The sequence below is a fragment of the Grus americana genome, chromosome 4 (genome assembly GCF_028858705.1).
Source record: "Grus americana isolate bGruAme1 chromosome 4, bGruAme1.mat, whole genome shotgun sequence".
Taxonomy (NCBI): domain Eukaryota; kingdom Metazoa; phylum Chordata; class Aves; order Gruiformes; family Gruidae; genus Grus; species Grus americana.
In genome coordinates, this window is record NC_072855.1 from 13,077,964 (window position 1) to 13,099,542 (window position 21,579).

At 38.3% G+C, this 21,579-nt stretch overlaps 1 protein-coding gene across 5 annotated transcripts in view; it reads right to left on the minus strand.

Annotated features, from left to right (window-relative positions):
- Positions 1 to 988: 988 nt before the first annotated feature.
- KIAA0232 (KIAA0232 ortholog) overlaps positions 989 to 21,579 on the minus strand; it is a 70,090-nt gene continuing 49,499 nt past the window's right edge. For 3 of the 5 annotated variants that reach the window (XM_054823222.1, XM_054823216.1, XM_054823221.1), the window contains 5 exons: positions 17,298 to 20,595; positions 6,770 to 6,851; positions 4,599 to 4,696; positions 3,503 to 3,647; positions 989 to 2,599 (listed from right to left, as the gene is read on the minus strand). In XM_054823222.1, coding sequence (XP_054679197.1) covers positions 2,559 to 2,599; positions 3,503 to 3,647; positions 4,599 to 4,696; positions 6,770 to 6,851; positions 17,298 to 20,595 — 3,664 coding nt within the window. In that variant the 3' untranslated portion in view covers positions 989 to 2,558. The remainder of the gene's footprint in view (positions 2,600 to 3,502; positions 3,648 to 4,598; positions 4,697 to 6,769; positions 6,852 to 17,297; positions 20,596 to 21,579) is intronic. The other 2 variants (XM_054823217.1, XM_054823220.1) reach the window with 2 other exon arrangements.

Below are 21,579 nucleotides of genomic sequence, written 5' to 3' on the forward strand. Positions count from 1 at the left end.
ACGTGCATTTAAAGCCTGCCCTACCACTAACAGATGCAATTGCTGCCAAGGACTATGCAGTGGGGTTTGCGTGATAGAAGCATTGTTTGCATTGGATATGTGGAGTTCATAATTCAGATACAGCAACTGAAAGGCCTGGACAATGAAAATACACTCCTGCTGTATTTAAGAAATAATTAAAGTTTTAACTATGAAGTTTAAAGCATGCTAAATACTAATGAACAAAAGCATTGACCCAAGACCTTAGAGACCAACCATTTTCCATTATTTCCCAAGTGCGTGTTTATGTGTTGTTTTCATTGCACTTCTAATTCAGGGAAGCGGCAATCATTCTACGTGGAATCCCACGTCAGTGTGGCTGTGAGGTTCCAGCAACATGATGCACGTGTCTCCACAAGCTGACTGTCAGCTGTTCAAAACTGGGGCTTTTCTTTTTACACAAAGAGGGCTGGCCATGGAGTGAGGAGTATGCATTTTCTTGTCACAGATGCAGTTTTTCTAACAGCGGAAGTGAGATAGTCATTATTTGATGGCTGAGCACAAGTTGAAAGCAGAAATAAAGTCTGCTAGTTTAGATCCCATACTATATAAAAGTTCTTTGACTGATCTGTGAGGGAGGGTCTGGGTTTTTTTGGGGTTTAATTTTTTTGTTGTTTTTTTGAAAGAGGTCTTGTGTTCTCTAAATGTGAAGTTTATGATATTTATGAGATTACGACATTTTCCACAGCAATAACTGAAGTGAGGACTAAGCTTATTAAGTTTGCTTGTCTTTTTTTTTAAAGAACATATGCAGTGTATTTAATTTTCCTGCATTGTATTGAAAAAGAATAAAAAACCAAATTATGCAATGAAAATTCCAGCAATGAAAAGGACTCCCAAATTAGATACCTTATGCTCTCTGTCCAGAATGTTTAATGCTTAGCTGCTGTGTTGTATATAAGTTACATATGCTAGCCAAAGAAAATGAACACACACACACGCCATCCAATTGTCCTTTTATATTTTTATTCGGTGTTAAGTAACTCCACAAGAAAACAAAATCAGTTACTCTGGTGTACGTGAAATCAGAACAATACAACCACTTGAAGCAAAAAGTAGAAACAAATTTCAGCCCAGGAATGGAAAACTGATACTTCAGTGCTATGGATATGCAATGCGCTTCATACCACAGTGCGGTTCAGCGTATGCCAACCTTTAATGCTTTTGTTGTTGTTGATTTGTTGTTGTTGTGTGTGTTTCTATCCATACAGAAAAACTAAAAACCACACTTCAACTCTCACTGAAAGCTTTAGAGCTTTAGCCATTAAACTATGAAAACAAGTAAAGACAATTTGTTATTGCCCAAGCTCAATATACGATTTTATTTTCCCCAAAGGTGCTGGAATTATTACATGCCACAATGTAACTATAAGCAACACCTTTGTTATTTTTGAGCCCTTTCTTACCGAAGAAGCAGCTCTAGCCAAAATTAACTGAGCTGAAGTTTGTGTTTGAAATATGTCCATTTGGTCATTTCTTGTTCTCGAATGAAGTTCTATTCCATTCTTCACTGTAGTGATTTGAAGAATTTGTGTTTAAAGTTCTTTTTTTTTTATTTTCATGTTACAGTTAACTAGTTCTCAGTGCAGGTGCTAAACAACCTCTCAAGGAAGCTCCAGAAGAAAGTAAAATATATAAAAATCTATCCAAAGTCTGCAAATAAATTAAGAAAAGAAACTGTAAAGTGTCAAAAGATTTGTTGTATGAATACAAACCCTAAATCATAGTCTAAGAGGAGGACTGAAAGAAAGTCCCTGGGTAAGGACAAATCAAGCCAATTTTAAGTAAGGATCTCCACAAAAGCATTGCACAAAGAACAGCATGGTTTTCCAACCACGTATTCCAATTCTTACATTATCAATTGAATAAAGGCAACAAAACCCAGTTATTCAGAAAACCTTTCTAGCACAGAACATATTTCAAAGGCAGTTCAGCTCACATTTCAAACAGCTATAGTTCTCATGAGGTTTACTGCCTGTCAAAATTAATGGTTAAGCTTTTCAAGTCAGTATTGGACTTTCTGCACTTCCTGATGTTATAGACATGCTGCTATTGTATAGACTAGTTAGTTGTTGTTGTTTTTTAAACTATGAGTTGGTAAAAACTTAGAATGTTTAGTTTTGCAAATATTGCTCCTCCTGGCTTATACATTTTGCATAATGTGTTAAAAGCACAAGGAGTTGATAGTCTTGTACAGATGCAACTTGACAATGTGTTGACTTTCTAAGTTAACAAAAGAAAATTTAAAAGCAAGTCACATAAAGCAACAATCACTACTGCAATCACACATGTATGTTGTAAGTCATCGCTTTCCCTACCCCCACCCACCACACACATAACTTGCCCCACACATTCTCTCGGAAACACAAAATGAACTACGAGATTTACTAAATTACAGCCACAACAGCAGCTAACTGCAGCAGCCACAGGATTTCTTTCAAGTGAAGCACTGACCCTTTGCATTTAAAACATTGAACACTCTGAGCATTTTAGATAGTTTCAGTCATTCAGGCTCAAGTTCAGTACAGGATGCTTTTGCAGGTTACATGAATGCCATCATCTGCAACAAGACAACATTCTCATTACTCGTTACAAAATTCACAACAATCCACACATCACCCCAGTGGTTTATGATTTTTGGTGTAACTTTTTAAACTTCTGCCCCACATTGGCAAGTTGCTAAAAAGGACAAAAAAAAAAAAAAAAGAAAAAAAAAGAAAAAAACCCCACATTGCCTCCATACCTACAAAAAATCCTTGGCTTCTCCAGTTAGCAAAAATACAAACCATGGTATCCTCGGTGTTGGTTTGTGGGAGGGGGAATCATAGGATAGAAAACACAGTTTCTGTAAGTCTCTAAAGCACAACCCTGTTGTTCCTACTTCAAAGTTATGAGATTTACTGAATGAAGACTGGACAAGTCATTCATGCTTTTCTCCTGCATTCAGAAAGGCACTGATAGATTACAGTGTTAAGTATTTATCTCCCAGTTCTTAAAGAACAAAGCCTAATGTGCAGAAAGCTGAAGTCTCTGAATAGCAGAAGTAGTTGTAGACACTGCGATGCTAAGAAGATAGTAATAGTGGTAGGGCTACAGTTACAAATGAAAATAACTGCAATTAAGATGCAAAAAAGCAGTGGTACTACTAAGACAAGCACATGCACATCCATTCTTGATTTGACAACACAATCTAGTCTAGTTCAAATAGCCAAGAATTTAATAGGGGTTTTTTGGGGGAAAAAAAAAAATCTTCAACAGGACAGCTGTGTCCTCATCTATAAAATAAGCAAGAAGAGAAAGATAAATACACATCTGAATCCATTAACTGAAGAGGAAACTCAAGTTGTTGTTTTAGAGCTACAGACCCTCAAGAAGGATAGTTTTCCATCTCATGTTACTTTTAAAGCATCTGTTCTACTCTGCAATTTTTATAGTTGAGTTCGAGAAAAAAGCTCCTCCTCACACGGATCAGCCCATTCACTTCCACCTTCTGAAGCTGTCTCTTCAGAGCTGGAGCTATCACTGGAGTAGATCTTCTTCCTGAAGCCATTTGGTTTTGCCTCAGCATTTATATCATCTGCACATCTTGCTTCATAAACAGAAGAAACCTAAGGATTTAAACTGACAGTGTTGATGGGGAACAATAAAGAACACGCTTGCTTTTGTCTGACCTGGGAGGTTATATACTTTTGTGGTCTCAAGAGAGATGTCATGATTACAGGGCAAGTCCTCCACTTTCCTTAGTCCACCATGTAGAAAGGACTGCAGAACAGCAGGAAAAAAAGGTGGGGCCTTTACTATTTTTTTCCTATTCCTTCATTTTAGGATTTGCACAAAATGGCAAGAGAATCAAAAATGAACTCAGTTAGAATGCATCCTTATCACAGGTCATATTAGAAAATTACTGTGAAAGTTATTTCCAAAATTTGGTAGTAAGAAATATCAAGAAAACACAGCACAGATCTGAGTAAGCATCAAGCAAAACCACTATATTTTCAGTTGAATCAGTAAAGCTATAGCAAGCATGTCACAGCATAAACTTAAGTGCTGTCATCACTATAAAGTCTAAAAATATATCAGTAAGTGCACGTGTACACAAGTATTTTCACTCCAGCAAAAAAAATCAGATTTTTGTTCGTAAGCAGGACAGAATTCAGCATATGTTATGTTTACGCCTTTAGTTACTGGTCCTTCCTGCCTTCATAGTGCACATCAGCCCACTCTACGCTTGCTGAAATTAGAAGCTGAGGAAAAGAAGACTCACATTTAAAACACACAACAAGCAAAAAGCCAAGTGTTCCCAAAGGAAACTGAGTTTGCTTAACTACTGAAAGTACAAGGGCGTACTCCCCTGAGTACAACATTGAGCAGTTTTCAGAAGAACGTTCAAGACACAGAGGAGATTTAAAAACAAAGTAAGGAAAAGAAAAGCTTTTGAAGGTTTTCGTAGGAATTTCATCTGAAGCCACACTGAAAACTGTGATGAAAGGAAAGACGTGGCAGCACACCCTTATAAAATAAACAAAAAACCTCCTCCCCCAAACCAATTACACACTTACCATATTAAAATCTAAAAGATGTTCATCATCATTGGATATTTCCTTTACATCTGCAAATTCTCCTACACCATTCTCTCCCTTGGCATTTGTATAACACTCTTACATTGTGTTTGTGGGGGTATTTCAGAGGAAAAAGGAAGAAAAAAACAGAATTGAGGAACACTGTTATTTACATTTAGCCAAAATGAAAGAATCTAGAGAAGTATTCTTGAAATTCACACTCTAAGCCATGTAAACTCTGTGCTTGTGGGGGATTTTATAGTTTGACATCCTTAAAAAGAGAGAAGCATAATACCTTATGGAAGCTTTATCAAATCTTACCTGGATAACCAAATAATAAAAAAAGAAGCTACTTAGTTAATGAAAACATCTAAAATAGTAACATACAAAGAGCAAGAATTACTTTTTTATTACAAACGGCTCACAACATTTAAATTCTGATACTTCATGGTGGTTTAGATCTTTCCTATTTCTATACTCATACAAAATATACTGCAACAGCAGCCTGATCCTGACTGAAGCTCAAAAAAAGAAAGTTGACCTGAATGGCTGTGGTTTCTACTTACCAGCGTAAACTTATATATATACTATCAACATACATCATATCAATACATGTGGATAACATGCATCAATATCCATATATAAAAGATACCCATACAGAAAACTGGATACAGCTAAAGATTTGTGAAAGAATAACATTAGCTCTGAGGATAAAGCTCTGGTTTTGTTAAACTTAGTCTAAAAGAGGAAATCCTGGAACTGTTCCACTTCACAAAAATTCTGCCACTGTATCAAGCAGGTTCTGGACTCCGTAGTATTTGATACTGTATATTCTGTCTTCCTCTGATGAAATGAGGTGGTGAAACACCGAGACAGTTATGCAGGTTCACCAGCGGGTGTCAGCAAAAAGATGGCAGAACTCCCTCACAGGAATTCAAGGATTACTCTGTAAAACGTGTACTCAAGAGGGCAAGTACACTACATTTACTAGTGCACCAATAATACCTCCGCAATCATCGCAAAAAGGACACTAAATTTGTCTCTATGTTGTAAATACTGAGGTTTTTTCTAATATAGGAGGTTCTGTGACCAGTCCAGGAGGCAAATCAAAGTCCTGTAGGCATCAATCTATTCTCTCTCACTGTGCAAACACATTCCTATAGTTGGGCGTGAAGGCAGTTAAGACGTTCTTCAAAGTAACCCAAATTGTCCTGAACACCAAAGGAAGGGCATTTAGGCACCGAGAACACTGTTTAATTGGTTGCACTTTAAGGTGCACTCCAAAAATAGTTCAGTAATAATTACCGACTAATCTACTTCCAGATTATTAAGGAACCAGGTCTCTGATCAAAAGCTTCTTGCACTGAACCTCTCCCAACAGAAAACATCATACAGCCTGTCAATTCTCTATACAGAATGTTCTTATTTAGCTTCTTGCCTTCTCCCTAGAAAAGTTAAATCAATATACAGGTAAAAAAAAAAAGGTGTCTGGGTTCTTGCCTGTCCACTGAAAACCTGAGCTTGGGGCAGCTGTCAGATGCTACGAATTCTTGGGAGGCATCAGAGAGCGCTGGAAGCACACCTGCTCCCACCTGCGAGCAGCCTGCCTACCAACACTGGACTTACTCTGTGTGGGACAGAAAAATTCCCAGATTGTCACTGTGAAAGGAGTGGCCAAGAGGCAAATCCCTCTCCTTCTCGGCTTGAGAGGAATTCCACACATTCACCAAATAACTGGCATGTTATTTATGCAAACCCATAAAAGGTAATTCTCATGTTTTCACATTCTTATAAAATTAGCTACCTAATAAGTATGATTCAGGTTGAAACATATTCAAAAATGTAAGAAAGTATTTTCAGAGATTACCATTCTATTTACTTAATTCCATGTTCTGGAATTAAGTGAATTTGTATAAATATTAAGACTATTTTAAAAGTACTTTAATTTTAAAACTATTTTGAAGCATGCTAGAGATTTATTACAAATGCAACTGACGCATCCCAGTTCTCTCTCAGATACGAGAATTTATTATGCAAGTTTACTGTTTGGGTTTTTTTAAATACAGATGGTAGTTCCAATTAACCTGCAACAATTCCAATCCATAAGAAAGAGCATTTCATTCTAACACAGGTGCAAGAGCAAGTTAGTTCAAACAGACGTAGCTTCTTACCTTCACACTGTGATGCAGGAAAAAGGGGAGAATAGAGCGCCTTTTCCCACCAGCACTGCTTTTCCTGGCTGCCACTCATTCTCTGCAGATTAGTATTCAATATGGGAAAGCGTTTAGACAATAATCACACTTCATTATGCCATAAATAATATACTTACATGTAAAGGAGGAAACTCTGGTATTACAACCAATTTGCTAGGTCTTATAGGTCACACTGTTCAATTTCTATCAGTAAAGGGCAAGGACTGTCAAACTACAAGAGGACATCTATTGTGTGAACTCTTATACTCAGTACAAACTCCACGCAGGGGCTCATACTTTGCTGACATAGAGTTACAAATCCAGAACAAAAAGATTAATTCCAGCCCTACACTGTATAATCTAAGTACAAAACAAGAGAGAACAGATAGCTACCCAAGAGATGAAAATAAAACGAAACAGCATTAGTCAACATGACAAACAGTTTGGTGTAAAACAAAGCAGAAAAGAAAGCAAACAAAAAGTATCAAAATTTAAAGTCTTGAAGGGTGAATTACCATCAATGGGATAACATAGAATTAATGTGTCAACATGAGTAAAAATTGGTTATAAGGATAATTATTTGTCTTTATGCTAAAAATAATCTCAATCTGCTCACTAAAAATGCCTAAATACACACACACACATTTTAACACTAAATTTACCAGAGCCCTTTCCAATACCAAAGGCTTGTCACAACAGACATGTCCCTAGTTTTATGACTGCATCTGTGGTAACCTCAGCTGATGCCAGCTTGTAATACAGTATCACAGAACCATAGAATGGTTTGGGTTGGAAGGGACCTTAAAAAGACCATCTAGTTCCAACCCCCCTGCTACATATCCCCTATAGATATTAGATAGAACGATTCAAAAACAAACTATAGTGCAACTAGCTACTAAAACTCATTAACAAATGAGTGTGAACACTGAGTTTCTTCTATCCAGCTTCCTCCACTGTAAACCTGAGAACATTTAAGCATGGAAAATTAATAAGCCTCCTTTTGTTCCCCTTTTGTAGAAATACAAACCTATATATAGAACCTAAACTTGCAAATGCTTATTACTTAATAAAGAGAAGTCCCTCTCAAACCAAGTAAGCAGCTCAAGAGTGCTGTATTCAGAAGCATCTGCCAGATTAAATTTTTTTTCCCACCAAATTCTGCTGTAATGAATATTGAAATTATCCATGCTGATTTCCTCTTGTAACACCTAGGAACAGGTTTGTTTTTTTTTTGGAACCACCCTCCAAAAGCTCAGACCCCAACTCCAGAAAAGGGAGTTCTTGGAAAGTTAAAAACATAGTTTAAAAAAAAGAAAGAAGAAACAAAAACAGAAAGAAAGCTCAAGGGTGTTTGAAGCAGGACTTCATAACAAATACGTGAAATAAATTTCATCATGGAAGCCTCATTCTGCTGCTGACTACAGATAAAGGCATCTAAACTCCACAGACACAATGTTTTCTTAACTTCAAAGTTTCCCACGCTGCTGGTGTCACACCTGCACTCCTATCTGCACACGTGATAAGCTGGATGAAGCACAGCAGGTCACAAGCAAAGCCAGCTGGAGTCTGGTTCAGCTCCCATGTCCTTCCATCACTGCCCGGAGAGCAGAAGAGTTAAAGCAAGCCAGAGACACATCTCCTGGCTGAATGCAGAGGCAGCCCAGCAAGACTTCAGTCTCAGCTCAGCCCTGGCCCTCTTGCCCCATGCTGACCCTCGTGGAATGACTTGTGTTCATTTCTAAACCAGCCTTTGGGTCAGATGCATAAAGCAAAAGGACAGATGCAGATAGACCTGCTATCCACACTAATGCCATTTGGGGTTTTGTTTGGGAGGACATGGGGGGCATAAGCCAATGGCCATTGTATACATTCACTGAAGAAAACAATTTTTTCCTACAGTTGCTTACATGTTTACTATAATTGCACAATCTGCCATCATGAAAATTTCTGTGGATTAAAGAAATACTCCCAATTAGTAAATACAAAATACCAACTCCGGAACAGTACCACGACTCTACCTTGTCATAGCGTGACATGGAATGTTGGCATTCTTTCCCTTTTGAAACATCATTTTCAATTTATGCCGCCTCCTCTCTCACACATACTCACATACACTTCCAGCATTCTATGAAAAGTTTTATTAGATTTTCCAGTTACTCATCTAAATAGCTATTACTCTCAATGGTACTGGTATTAAAAATTGCCATGTGGAAGTCTTTCCTCTCTGAAATTATTCATATTTATTTTATCCTTAAATAGAGCTCAAAGACAACAAGGCAAACCCAACTGCAATGCTGGTTTGCTCCCAGTCTTGCTGCAGGTCTGGGAGAAGACTGACGCGTTTCCATCCTTGTTCTACAGCTAGACATATGGTAACTGAGACTTCTCTTAGAGCTTCTGGCTGACAATATGGAAAATCACTTGAGGACTTCAGCATTCACAAGCGCAAATGCTACTGTAATGTTAGAGTTATGAAAGATGCTCCTGCCCCAAGTTCTGGCTGATTTCAACCACAACTGTGTGAATTTTCAGTAGATCTGGGTCAGAATTGTGCAGTTACGTGCAGAAACTAAAACTCCCAATTCTGCTTCTGGCCCCGTTACCTCTCCCATACTGAGAGTTAAGCTAACAGCAGAAAAAAATAATTTTAATGTTTGCTATTGTTTATATATGAGTTTGAAAGAGTAAAACAGTTTCAAAACTTTGAATAGCATTTGTATGTCTGTCATTGGCATCTAGCTTACATTTGTTCCTTCCAACATCATTTTATATCTGTTTTCTCAAATGAACCTTCCTAAGAACTTTGATACAACAGCAGGGCTGTCCACTTAGGTCTTTCATCCAAAATTTCAAATGAAACCTCTGCTATACAAAAGAACAACCATTCTTTGCAAACATCAGTACAAAAATGTTCTAAAGGAATAAAAGCAAGTATTAGGGGTTTTTTAAACTAGAAAGATCTAGTGCTGCTTCAAAGATCAAATTACAGTGAAAATGACTCTGTAATCTACCTGGAGTAAAGTAGTTAACAGGAAAGAGAGATTTTGTGAGCTTAGGTGGTTAATGACCTTTTTAAACAGTATATTTGATCTTCAGCATCACAATGTAAAAGCAATTCAGTGTTATAAGGATACAACTGAATAAAAGGGAAAACAAGCAGAGAAATGAAAGATTGTTTCCTGCACCATGAATGCCATTTCCTATAGCTGATGAGATTTTTTTCCTCACCTCTTCCACTCACAGATATATTTGAAATAAAGCAGCCAAAGAAAATTACTGTCCTACACAAGGACACAACTACCTAAGCTGGGAATAGACCAGGTCTAGAAGTATAAAAGCAGAATTCAAGAAAAAAAGACCTATTCATATGATAAAATGATAAACCTGGTACTGTCACATCTGCAATATGAGGTTTTATTACCCAAATGATAAATGCACAGATGGAAAAGCCAAGGAACAAAAGGTAGGAGAAATCTGGAGGGGATAGGAGGTGGGGTTCATTCCCCCTCTCCTGATGTATATAGATGTATTAAGAGGGAAATTCATGTTGATTAAAAAAAATGGTTTTTTAAATATATATATATAAATATTTCTCCTCAGGTAAAAGCTTGATTGCTCATAGAAGTAGTTCATTAAGAAATTATTTTATTCTTTCTTCTTGGTAGAAAATAGCAGTTTTATTTTGCAACTTTAAATAAATTTCTTAGCATTCATGAACATGCAACGCATTTTTTTCTCCACCAAGAACACATATAGGATGTGCTTAACAACTTAAATCTTATTTTATCAACAATCTGCATAGGGGGAAATATTAATACAATTTTTTTCTGCTGTTCCTTAACTAACAATTTTGTATGAGGTAGCAATCATTTTGTTGATTTCCTTGCTTCCATTACAAGTTTTTTCCTAGTTACAGACAAAAGTCCACAGCAAGTTCATATGACAGATGAGTCATTTGCTAGTTAGAGAAGTTCCATTGGTCAGAACTTTACTCTTCAAGCAAAATTTATGCAAAGCTTCTTCTCAGAGCTGGGATCTACAGTTTTAAGGACCATCTGCCTGAAGATATTGAAAAAAGGGGACTGCCAGTATTTTATGAAAAGTTTTATTAAATTTTCCATCTACCCATCTAAATAGCTATTATTTTTCATATAAATTGATATGCCTTTCAGGAGAGACTCTTTGGGCTTTAGATACTAATTTGAAAACACCAGCATGGAGTATTTCTACTCTCTCAGAATGCATCCTGACAAGGATTGAGGCAGTGACAAGAGTTTTGCAGAATCTGAACAGAATAAGCACTAAAGCCTCATTATGATCTGAATATTACCTGAAGCATTACGACTGACAGTTTCATAACCAACAACAGAAAAAGTAAAAGTCATATTAATCTCCAAGTACAAATTTCCTTGAGCCTGCTCTGCAACCCCTTACTGTCAGAAACAATACAAGAAACACATGAGTAATTTAGAAGTGAAATCAGCAATGAACCCACTGAGTCCCATTCCAAAAGATCAGATCCTGGCTCAAGCTAGTCACAAACGAACAACGGGAGCCAAGTCTAGACTTTATATTCTTACACCCTATTTGGCAGTCACCTAATTCTCGAATTTCACTGAAAATGTGTGTAAGGGACCCTGTGAGATCATCTGATCTCTACTCTTGCACAAAGCCGGAATCAACTACAATGCTTTATTCCTACACTCTTAATCTCTTCAAGACACAATTTCCACTGCTTTCCTAAAAATAATTAAGCCTTACAGCAAGCTGTAATTCTGGTTAGAATTCTTTTTCTTCAATTTCTCTTGCTGGGATTTAAGGTCATCACATCCGCTTCCTTTGTGTTTACCAGAGCCTACAGGACAAGCACAGCTTTTCCCTTATCCCTGTAACTATGAGCATGGCTTCTGCAAAACTGCTGGGCTCTTTTTTGGAGATAAAAGAACCCCAGTTCCTTCACTCTGTTTCCTAAAGTAGTGATCTTTGTGCTGCTCTCCTCAGGACACCTTTCTTGATACAAGGTTATGGGAGCTCAGCCCGGTACTCCAGAAGGCTTTCCAGCTCCAGAGGAGCAATTACTTCCCCTCTTACAGAAGGGCCTTCCTATTTATATATCACAATGCTGTCTTTTGCACTGCATCGTTGCTGATTTATGCTCAGCTTATGATCTACTTGAAGATACTTTTCTGTTTCACATCATTTCCTTGCCTGTTGCTCCTCACACTGTGTTTGTGAAGAGGATTATTATTTTCTTCAGAAGTTTGTGTTTGTCCCTGCTGGATTGTATTCTATTTTTCAGACTATTTCTCCAATTTAACAACCTCTTGATTCTAATCCTGTCTTCCAGTGTAACTGCAGACCTTCCCAGTTCGAAACATCAGGGATTTTCATAAACATGTATTTCACTCCCCAGACCAGAAAAACTAATCATCTCCCTTGTCCTCTAGTAAGCCTGTTACTTAGAATTTGCAATGTTTTTGCCAAACCAATACTTAGAAACCTTCTTGTGCATCCATGCCGTTTACTGGTTAAAACATTCATTTAGGAAATTTATGAGAGTCATTGGTAATATCCCAGTGTCCATCTTCCTCTTTAAAAAGATGGAAATGTGTTTGCCTTTTAATCTTCTGGGTGTTCTCAATCGAGTATTCTGCTAGGCTTTTTTCAAATTAGTTGCTGCTTCTCATGATATTTAGCTGAATATTCCTACAACTAGCTGAAACAGTGTAACTTATCTGCAATACTCCTTTGCTTCATTGTCTTTTCACCAACAATTCAGATGACAAAAAGCCCCCCTGCACTAAACAGCACCTTTTTAACATTGTTTTCAGAGTTTTCCAAGCTTGTTAGTTCTGTCTCCCAGAAATACCCTCAGTCATTTCTTCTGTTTCTGATTTATCATAGAATGGTTTGGGTTGGAAAGGATCTTCAAGATCATCTGGTTCTAACCCCCCTGCCATGGGCAGGGACACCCTCCACTAGACCACATTACCCAAAGCCCCATCCAACCTGGCCTTGAACACTTCCAGGGATGGGGCATCCACAACCTCTCTGGGCAACCTGTTCCAGTGCCTCACCATCCTCACAGTAATGAATTTCTTCCTAACATCTAATCTAAATCGACCCTCCTTCAGCTTAAGGCCATTACCCTTGTCCTGTCACTACACGCCCTTGTAAACAGCCCCTCTCCAGCTTCCGAAGCTAGCTGTACCAAATCTTTATTTTATTGGCTTACTTTATACCTTGGGTCTTTTTCCTCATGATTTTTATAGTGTCATTGTGAACTCCATCTTTTTAAGGTCCCTCTCATACAAGATACTTTCATCCTTTAAAATCTCAGCAAATTAATGTCTTATTAATTAGAAAGTTAGAGCTCAGAGTTGTTGTAGGCGTTTTCTTCACCTGCCACAGTCAGCACATATCAAGAACCATCTGGACCAATTCTTTCGCTGATAGCCCCAAAGTTACTCTCCTCTTTTACAATGAAGTCCTTTGCTTTGTAGGTGGATGACTCTACATGCTCGTGAATGTTTTTCGCACTTGATTCTCCTGATTTTAAGGCATAAAGCAGACCCCTCTGAATTTTGTCTCCCTCTTATCACTACCTAGGTTTATGGCAGGTTATTGACCTCAGAACCAATGTATGTAAGGCACCCCTCCCTGTTCCCTTCCTCTCTTGACAGCCCTTCCTAAAGGATAGTTACACACATTGTGTTACTCCAGTCAAGCAAAGTACCTCACCAAATCTAATAGGCCAACTAAGTCATGAGTTCCATAAACACAGTTTTGGCCAGTAAAATTTCCTCATCCCAAATTGCATGGTCCTAGACCTGTTCAGAACTCAAAAGTTTGGTACTGATCCCAACAAAACCCACAAGTCCCTTTATCTATGACAAGGACTCAATAGTATAAGCATTCTTAGGACACACTGACTAGCTTAGAGCCCGTATAAAATTTGTTGATGAGAGATTCAGCGTTGTTATATTCAGAGACCATTAACTGGGCCCGATTATGTCTTACCCATGACTCCACAGCTAAATGGTAGGAGCATTTATTGGAAAAAAAAAAGGACTGTTCAGTGTGTATTTTGGGGGTTTGTTGTTGTTTGGGGTTTTGGGGGGATTTTTTTTTTAATCTTAGGGCTAGGTGTATAATTATCACTCACTCTTGAAGAAGCTCTGCAGGAGCTATCAGGATATTCCTTCTGCAAAATATGCTACAAGGCTAAAAAGTACTGTAATATAGAAGGTAATAGGGAGGAAACTGAACCAGATTCTCCTACAGTCTTATAAATACGAGGTATTCAAAGATGTGTGTCTGCACAGCACATATATTATTCAAGATTGTGTGATGTAAACCAGAATGTTTTACTATTACCTGTGGTTGACATTTGTATTTTCACATCCTTTATTTAGGCAAAAATATTGGAGGTACCTCAGAACACAACTCAAACTTTATATTAGATAACAGTGAGTTAAACAGTAACTTTAATTTTTATCATAACTCAATAAAAGGAAGCACAGAAGTTTCATTTAAAAAAAAATCCCTTACAAATATTGATCAGTACTAATCAGTCAATTCCATAGCCTCTGTTCAAGTTAAAACTCTTCCATGCATGTATGTGTGGGGTGTCCAGGAAGAATGTTTCTCCTAAACCATTCTAATTCTAGGTATTTTATATTGATTTTGTTTAATGCTCATGAAAATAAATAATATCCACTCTTAAAAAAGTTTGCACACAGAAGATGTACTTGTGTGACATTTGCACCCTTCCTGCACATGATATAGTCATCTTTACTGATGAAGGTTTACTTCATAATCAACATATTAAAATCATTTTAATGCTTTAAAAAACCTCATTTACGGATAGACTTAATTACAATAATAAATTTAGATAAAAGTTCTCAAGACAAAAAGCCAATTACCTTCAGATGCACACTAACAGGTCTTAGAAAAGCCCAGAGTGTGCACACATCCTCTTCAGACACCCTAGATACAGGAGGGCTAGTTAACTCAGCCTTTCTGAGTTTAGGTTGTAATTAGGCTCCTCAAGCCCCCTAGGAAGAGCTTAATTGCAAACCTAATTGGAGTCTAGACCACCGAGACAGTTGTTGGCCCTCTGTACTTCTTAGCAGCTTATAATTTTGAAGCTATGAAAATGCCACCAAAATCATGTGACCTGAGCAAGGGAAGCAGTTAGTTTTCCTCTTGTGCTAAGGAACTTAAAGAAAATAAAATACCAGTGCTATTTGAGCACTACTCAGTACCAAAGGTTTTTTCCAAGCCTCACAGCTGCCATAAACTATGGAACCACTGTAAACTTGTCTTATACCAGACACGACTTTCTTAAATGGATAAGTGGTTGAAGCAAAGATGAGAATAAACATCCTCATGGAGCACTAAGCATGCAGAAAGGAGATCTGAAAAAGGCTGGAAGGACCTTTAGACTCTTGCTGCCACAAATAACTGCATTATACTGTTTGTTCATTCACTATGTCCTACTGCATGATGAAGTTAGATTCTGCTTACTCCTAGTATAACGTAATGCCAGAATCTGTCCTGACTTATAGTCTAAGTTTATTAATCTTTTTGATGACTCTCTTTGCAAGGGCTGGCACAAACTCAGAAACTTCCCAGACTCCAGAAAAGATTTTGAGCCACTTCAGTGCTGTTAACAGAAAGAGCAGGAACCAAGATGTCTAGAAAGCACCTGGAAAAATCACAAATTTGATTCTCTTGTGCAAGCAGCAGACATCGACTTATTGACACCGGGAAAAGAAGCTGCAATAGCAATTAATTTAAAGGAGGATGAGAAGAGAAACAAGTGGGGAAGAAGTAAAGTAAGGAACTCTGATTTTGTTCAACAAAATGGTTAGCTTTAGTTTTAGCAAGAAAAAGGTTAACTTTCCCATACATGAATTAGTGTTTCAAACTTGTAATTGAGGAGTATACAATCGCACAGCACAAGCTGGGTGCAACTCTTTAGCTGAAAACGAAAAAAATTCCCTCCTAATGTAGTTACTACAACAGCTGAGTATGTGGAAGAGGAAAAGAAAATTTAAGATGCAACTTACAACTATCCAGACAACACCTCTGGGCTGGCTGCACAACTAAATTATTTTAGACTAGAATAGGATGGACTATTTTCAGTTGGAAGGCACCTCCAAAGATCACCTAGTCCAACTGCCTGACCAATGCAGGGCTGACCGAAAGTTAAAGCATGTTGTTAAGGGCATCGTCCAAATGCCTCTTAAACATGGACAGGCTTGGGGCATCGACCACCTCTCTAGGAAGCCTGTTCCAGTGCTTGACCACCCTCTCAGTAAAGAAATGCTTCCTGATGTCCAGTCTGAACCTCCCCGGTGCAGCTTTGAACCATTCCCACGTGTCCTGTCACCAGACACCAGGGAGAAGAGCTCAGCACCTCCCTCTCCACTTCCCTCCTCAGGAAGCTGCAGAGAGCCATGAGGTCACCCCTCAGCCTCCTCTTCTCCAAACTAGACAAACCCAAAGTCCTTAGCCACTCCTCACAGGACGTTCCTTCCAGCTCTTTCACCAGCTTTGTTGCTCTCCCCTGGATGCATTCAAGGGCCTAATTTTGCTGGTCACATGTTTCTTCTCTAAAGCAGAGGGAGCTCACAGCAAGAACGTGGATATTTTTGGCTGGAAGGGATTTTTGCTCTTGATCATTACTTAACCTATGGCTACTATGACGTGAAAGAAAACTCTGAGCTTAACCTGTAGTTATAGTCAGGCCTCCTTACAGTACTGTGGTAGTGATGGATATTTTGCATCCATGTTTTATTTCGTTTTGTGTCTACATTGACAACGGAACATTTTAATTTCCAGACAATTAAGCCTTTCTACAAACCCTTCTTTCCGGAAGTTTATATCCGATAATTCAACTCCAAATTCTTCCACTTGGAAGTAACAATAATTCATATTGCAAAGACTGATTTCAGATCTTCCTCTTCAAAATTTTAAAATAGGTTTGAATCAAAATCAGTAATATCTCATTACTCAAGCTTTATGCACATTTTAACATATTTTATGTAAATCAGATAAGCTAAAAACCTAAGTAAACAGATTTTGAAGTCACATGACTGTACACATGCATATATTTCTAAAGGTATGCAAGATGACACCGTAATGCCTGAAGATGGTTAATTTTTCACAGAATCACAGAACAATTGAGGTTCAAAGGGAACTCTGGAGGTCATTACGTCCAACTCACCCCGCTCAAGCTGGGCCGCCTACAGCAGGTTGCCCAGGACCGTGTCCAGATGTCTTTTGAAGATCTCCAAGGATGGAGACTCTACAACCTTCCTGGGCAACCTGTGCACCCTTACAAAGTTTTTCTTTATGTTCAGATGGAACCTCCAGTGTTTCTACAAAACTGTGTTTTTTCTAGAGAACTACACAAAACATTTAAATTGAACTGTCACATGACAAATTGCTGGTTATCAGCTGCCAGCTACAAATTCCATAATTTTATATATCCACATACCTCTTCAAGCTCTCCTGAAGAAACAGGATTATCCTCATACATGGGGAAATGGCACCCTGCTTTACAACTGCAAAACCTGCTAGTCTCCTCACGTGGCTCCACTATTCTGCAGTTTACTTTAGAGCTCTCCATCACCCTCCCATCTAGAGATTCTTTCATACTGCATTCTAAACAGGGATCTTGGTTTCCTACTGGCAACATCCCAGCCGACTCTTCTTGGGAATCCAATGATGTTTGTGCACTCTTCTCCATTCCAGACTTTTTTAATCTGGGAAGGAATTTTCCAGATTCAAGCTCTGATTTTCCATAATAATGCCCTTCTTTTTCTGCATCTTCTTCCAGAGGTTTGAGATCTGCTTGTGGATCCTCAAATACATCTACTTGAGAAGGGACAGCAATACCTCCCTCATCTTTTTCTGACTCAAATTCTGACTCACTTCCACCACCTGGAGAAAGTTCAGATGCAGAAATTGGGCGAAAGTGAGTCCTTGGAGAAATCCGTATAGCCCTGTACTGCGTTCGATCAACACCACATATCCTGGGGTGTAAAACCTCACTGTCTGAATCAGAGCAAAGAATTGACTTAGGTTTAAAACTAGGGCTGAAAGATGCAATTCCTTCTGGCTCAAACGAACACTCTACATGAAGAACTTGTGAAAATGGATTGTTCAGGTCAAAGGAAGAGAATGAGTATTCAAGCCCCGGTTCTTCAACTTGAAAGTTACCACAAGCTCCCAGTAAGTCTTCATGGAAGATAAAAGAAAAACCCTTATTTAATCCATTATCTCCACTCTTTGATTGCTCATTCTGTTCAAATGATACAAATGGCCTCCATAATTGCCTATGACCAGGGGCAAAGCTATTACCTGGAGTCATAAAAACATCTGTACCAGCTATGGTCACCACATCGGAAGCTGCACATTGCAATAAGCTCCCCTTTGAGTGACTAGGTGGCACCACTGCCCATTCTCCATCACTGTTAAATGTTTTGAGCTCCCCATACACACCACCAAGTATGAATGAGTTTTCTTTATCCTGGTTAACATCCCAAGGTTTTGATGGTGTAGTATAGTCACCACCATCTACTTTTGATAAATCATTTGAGACAAAGGCTCTCTTCTCTAAATTCTCCTTTTGACCTTCCCAAAGATGGTACTCTGATCTCTGCACTGCTTTATTGGGCTCCTGGAGGGTTTCAACTTTTGCTTCTGTATCCAAACAGCAGCAATAATTATTTACATCAGTTGAAAACAATTCATCTTCTATTCCTTCTATTTCTACCATCGCTGCAGAATTTCTGTCTGTCATATTTGTCCAAATATCTTTAATAACCCCTGAGCTGTAGCCATCTCCATGCGGACTGCTTTCACTACATCCTTGTGTAGTTTCATAGTCTTTACTTTCTGCTTTTTGTTCTAGCTGAATACCACAGACAGATTCTAGCTTAGATTTTTTTTTGAAAATCAAAGTGGGCATTTCTCCTAAAGTTCTAGCTTGTTGCTGGCAGGTTTCTTCTGGCAAAAAATCTAGAATTTCTTCATCTACATAACTTGAAGACACCCTAGGAACTACATAATTAATATCCTCTGCATTAAATTGCGTGGATTCTTCATATGGAATATTTAAAGTCTCATTGTCTGAACGTGTTTCTTCCGAGTGTGACCATGGACTACAGGTTCTTGTTGAAAGATTGGAACAGTGTTCATTTTCATCAAAGGCACTATTTTTGGTCCATATTAGCAATCTAGACTGTGTTTTCCCAAGAATATTAGCAGTGCTACTAGAATCTGCATTTTCATTTCCCAAGTTGAGTGTTTCAAAAGAAAATGGTAAAACAGAGTTACTGCATTGCACTTCAAACACTGAAAAACAAGAGTTTATACCAGACCCTTCATTAATATCTGAAAAGAGCTCTTGATTGCCAGCAAGCATGTGTGAATTAAGCATTGTGCTGTCTAAGATGGGGGAGAATCTGATCGGAGAATCTCCTCCAAAACTTTCCCCATCCGCATCACCAGAACTAGAAGATGAACAGCACTCCCAAAATTGAGCTAAATTACTAAGGTCTTGCAAGAACCACCCTTCAGCACCAACAGAGCTGGTCGAATCTGTCCATATTGCACTTTCCCCTTGCAACTCCATTCCATCTAACACTATGCAACATTCTGCCTCAAAATCAGTTTTTTCTTTACTCTTTTGTCGAATCATATTTAAAATCCGACTCTCCCCTTGCATCGCATCTGAGGCACCAGGATCCAACATGGATTGATCAATATCCACTTCATAGAAGTGTGTTAGTTCTGACAGATGAACATCATCTAAGTATTTGTCGTCCTCTGGTTGAGAACATATTGAGGTCCCAGCGAGGTCAATATCCTCATTTAGAACTGCAGGCATTTCTACAAAGTGACCATCAATGAAAGTACCTGCTGCGAGGTATGTTTTATGAATATTATTGTTGCTAATACAAAGACCATGCACTGATTCAGACAACTCTTCTACAGCCTCTGATGTTACGCCACATATATCTTCTCTGTTGCGGTATGTAGTCTCCAGCTTGCTTTTTCTGCTAAGAGGAACGAAGTACTCTGTAATCGGCTCAGTATACCACAAGGGTTCTTCTTTATATTCCTTTTCATTCCTGCTGTCTAAATACAAATCTTTTCCATCGCTACCGCCAGCTTCTTTTCTTCCAATTTCTTTTAATGGCCTTTTACCTCTTTTGCACAGCTGTTTGACAGACCCGCTGCTACTGCTGCTACTGCTTCCGCTGTGGACTTTTCTATCAGCCTTTTCACCAGATTTCACTGAAAGCCTGCTTTGCCCATTACGCCCTTTTTTATTTCGAACCTCTCTTGTTTTGTGTCTTACTTTAATACATTTCATTGATGCCTTGTATTCACCTTGATTACCACTAGAACTTGAGCCAGCCTCGCTGGATCCAGATGACCAGGAGCGAGGACGCATCTTTCCCTCAGACTTATGTCGGACTTGCTTTTTGTACAAAACAGGCTTCTCTTCAACTGTGTTGTTACTAAACTTGTTTTCTTTCTCATTTTTACTTTTCTTCTGCTGGGTTCTTTCCTGTACAGTGGCAGATACTTTACTACTTCTGTCTTTAGTTACTTCACTTTCACTATTGCAGTCCTTTGGAGAAGATGTATCCGTGCTAGTTGGTGGAGCAGTGGATGAAGATGAGGAGCTAGAGTAAGAGCATACTTTAGATTTATTCCATACAGTCATGATTTCCTGCAGGCAGACTGGCTTTTCAGAAAGAGGAGGAAATGCTTCATAGTACCTGAAAGCAAAGCAAAAAGCTGACATTCAGATCGCAGAACTTCAGGCAGGCATTAAGATTAGAAAGTATTACTAAAAACACAGCAAAATGCTACCAATCTAATTGCCACAAAATCTGGTTTGTTCTACATCTGCACACGCCACTCGTTGCCACTCATTGTTTATTTGAATGATAACAAAGGGGAGATTAAGATAAGTTTTTAAAGTGCTCATATTAATATATATTTAAAAATATACCACCAAGTAAAACAATCCCATTTTTAGCAAGTACTAAACTTCACTGTAGACAGAAATTGTGGATGCTTAAAACAGTGAAGGCCTGACTCCAGATTTACTGGATAACGTAGCAATTCACTACAGTCTTTTTAAACATGTTTGATTTTGACCATAAATCAGCAAGTCCTGAATTTCAATCAGTTCGGTCCTGAATTTCATGGGTTTTTTATTCTCCTTTGTGAAATGAGATACTATCTTTTCTATCTTTTAAGTTCTACATAGTTTGACCGTTCATCTATTAAGGAAAAGCTATAGCAATTGCAGAAATCAAACATCACTAACACGGTTTTGCAAAGACAGTCAACAAACCCTGACTTCTAACAAAACATCTTAGTTATTGCAAAAAAGTGTAGTTCTACAGTAGTTTAAAATGCTTAACAATTTTGTCCAACAGGGATAAGATGAAAATATGGTTTTCTGCAATGTTTGACAGTAAAGATTTATACAGAACTGCACATGAAATTGCAATGAAAACCTATTAAAAAATCTCAAGAAGCCACTTAAGTGCACATTAGCACAATCGGATCCTTGAAGAAGTATCATCCATTTAGCAACACTTACACTAGACTGTTGCTAGCAATGGTTATTGCTAAGAGATGCAGAAGCAGTCACATCTCCAAGAGAAGCCAATGATAAAACTCCTGGGTACATCAGTAACACCGGACTCAGGTACTTGATAACTAGTAGAATACTCTGGTTATAAAGAGTT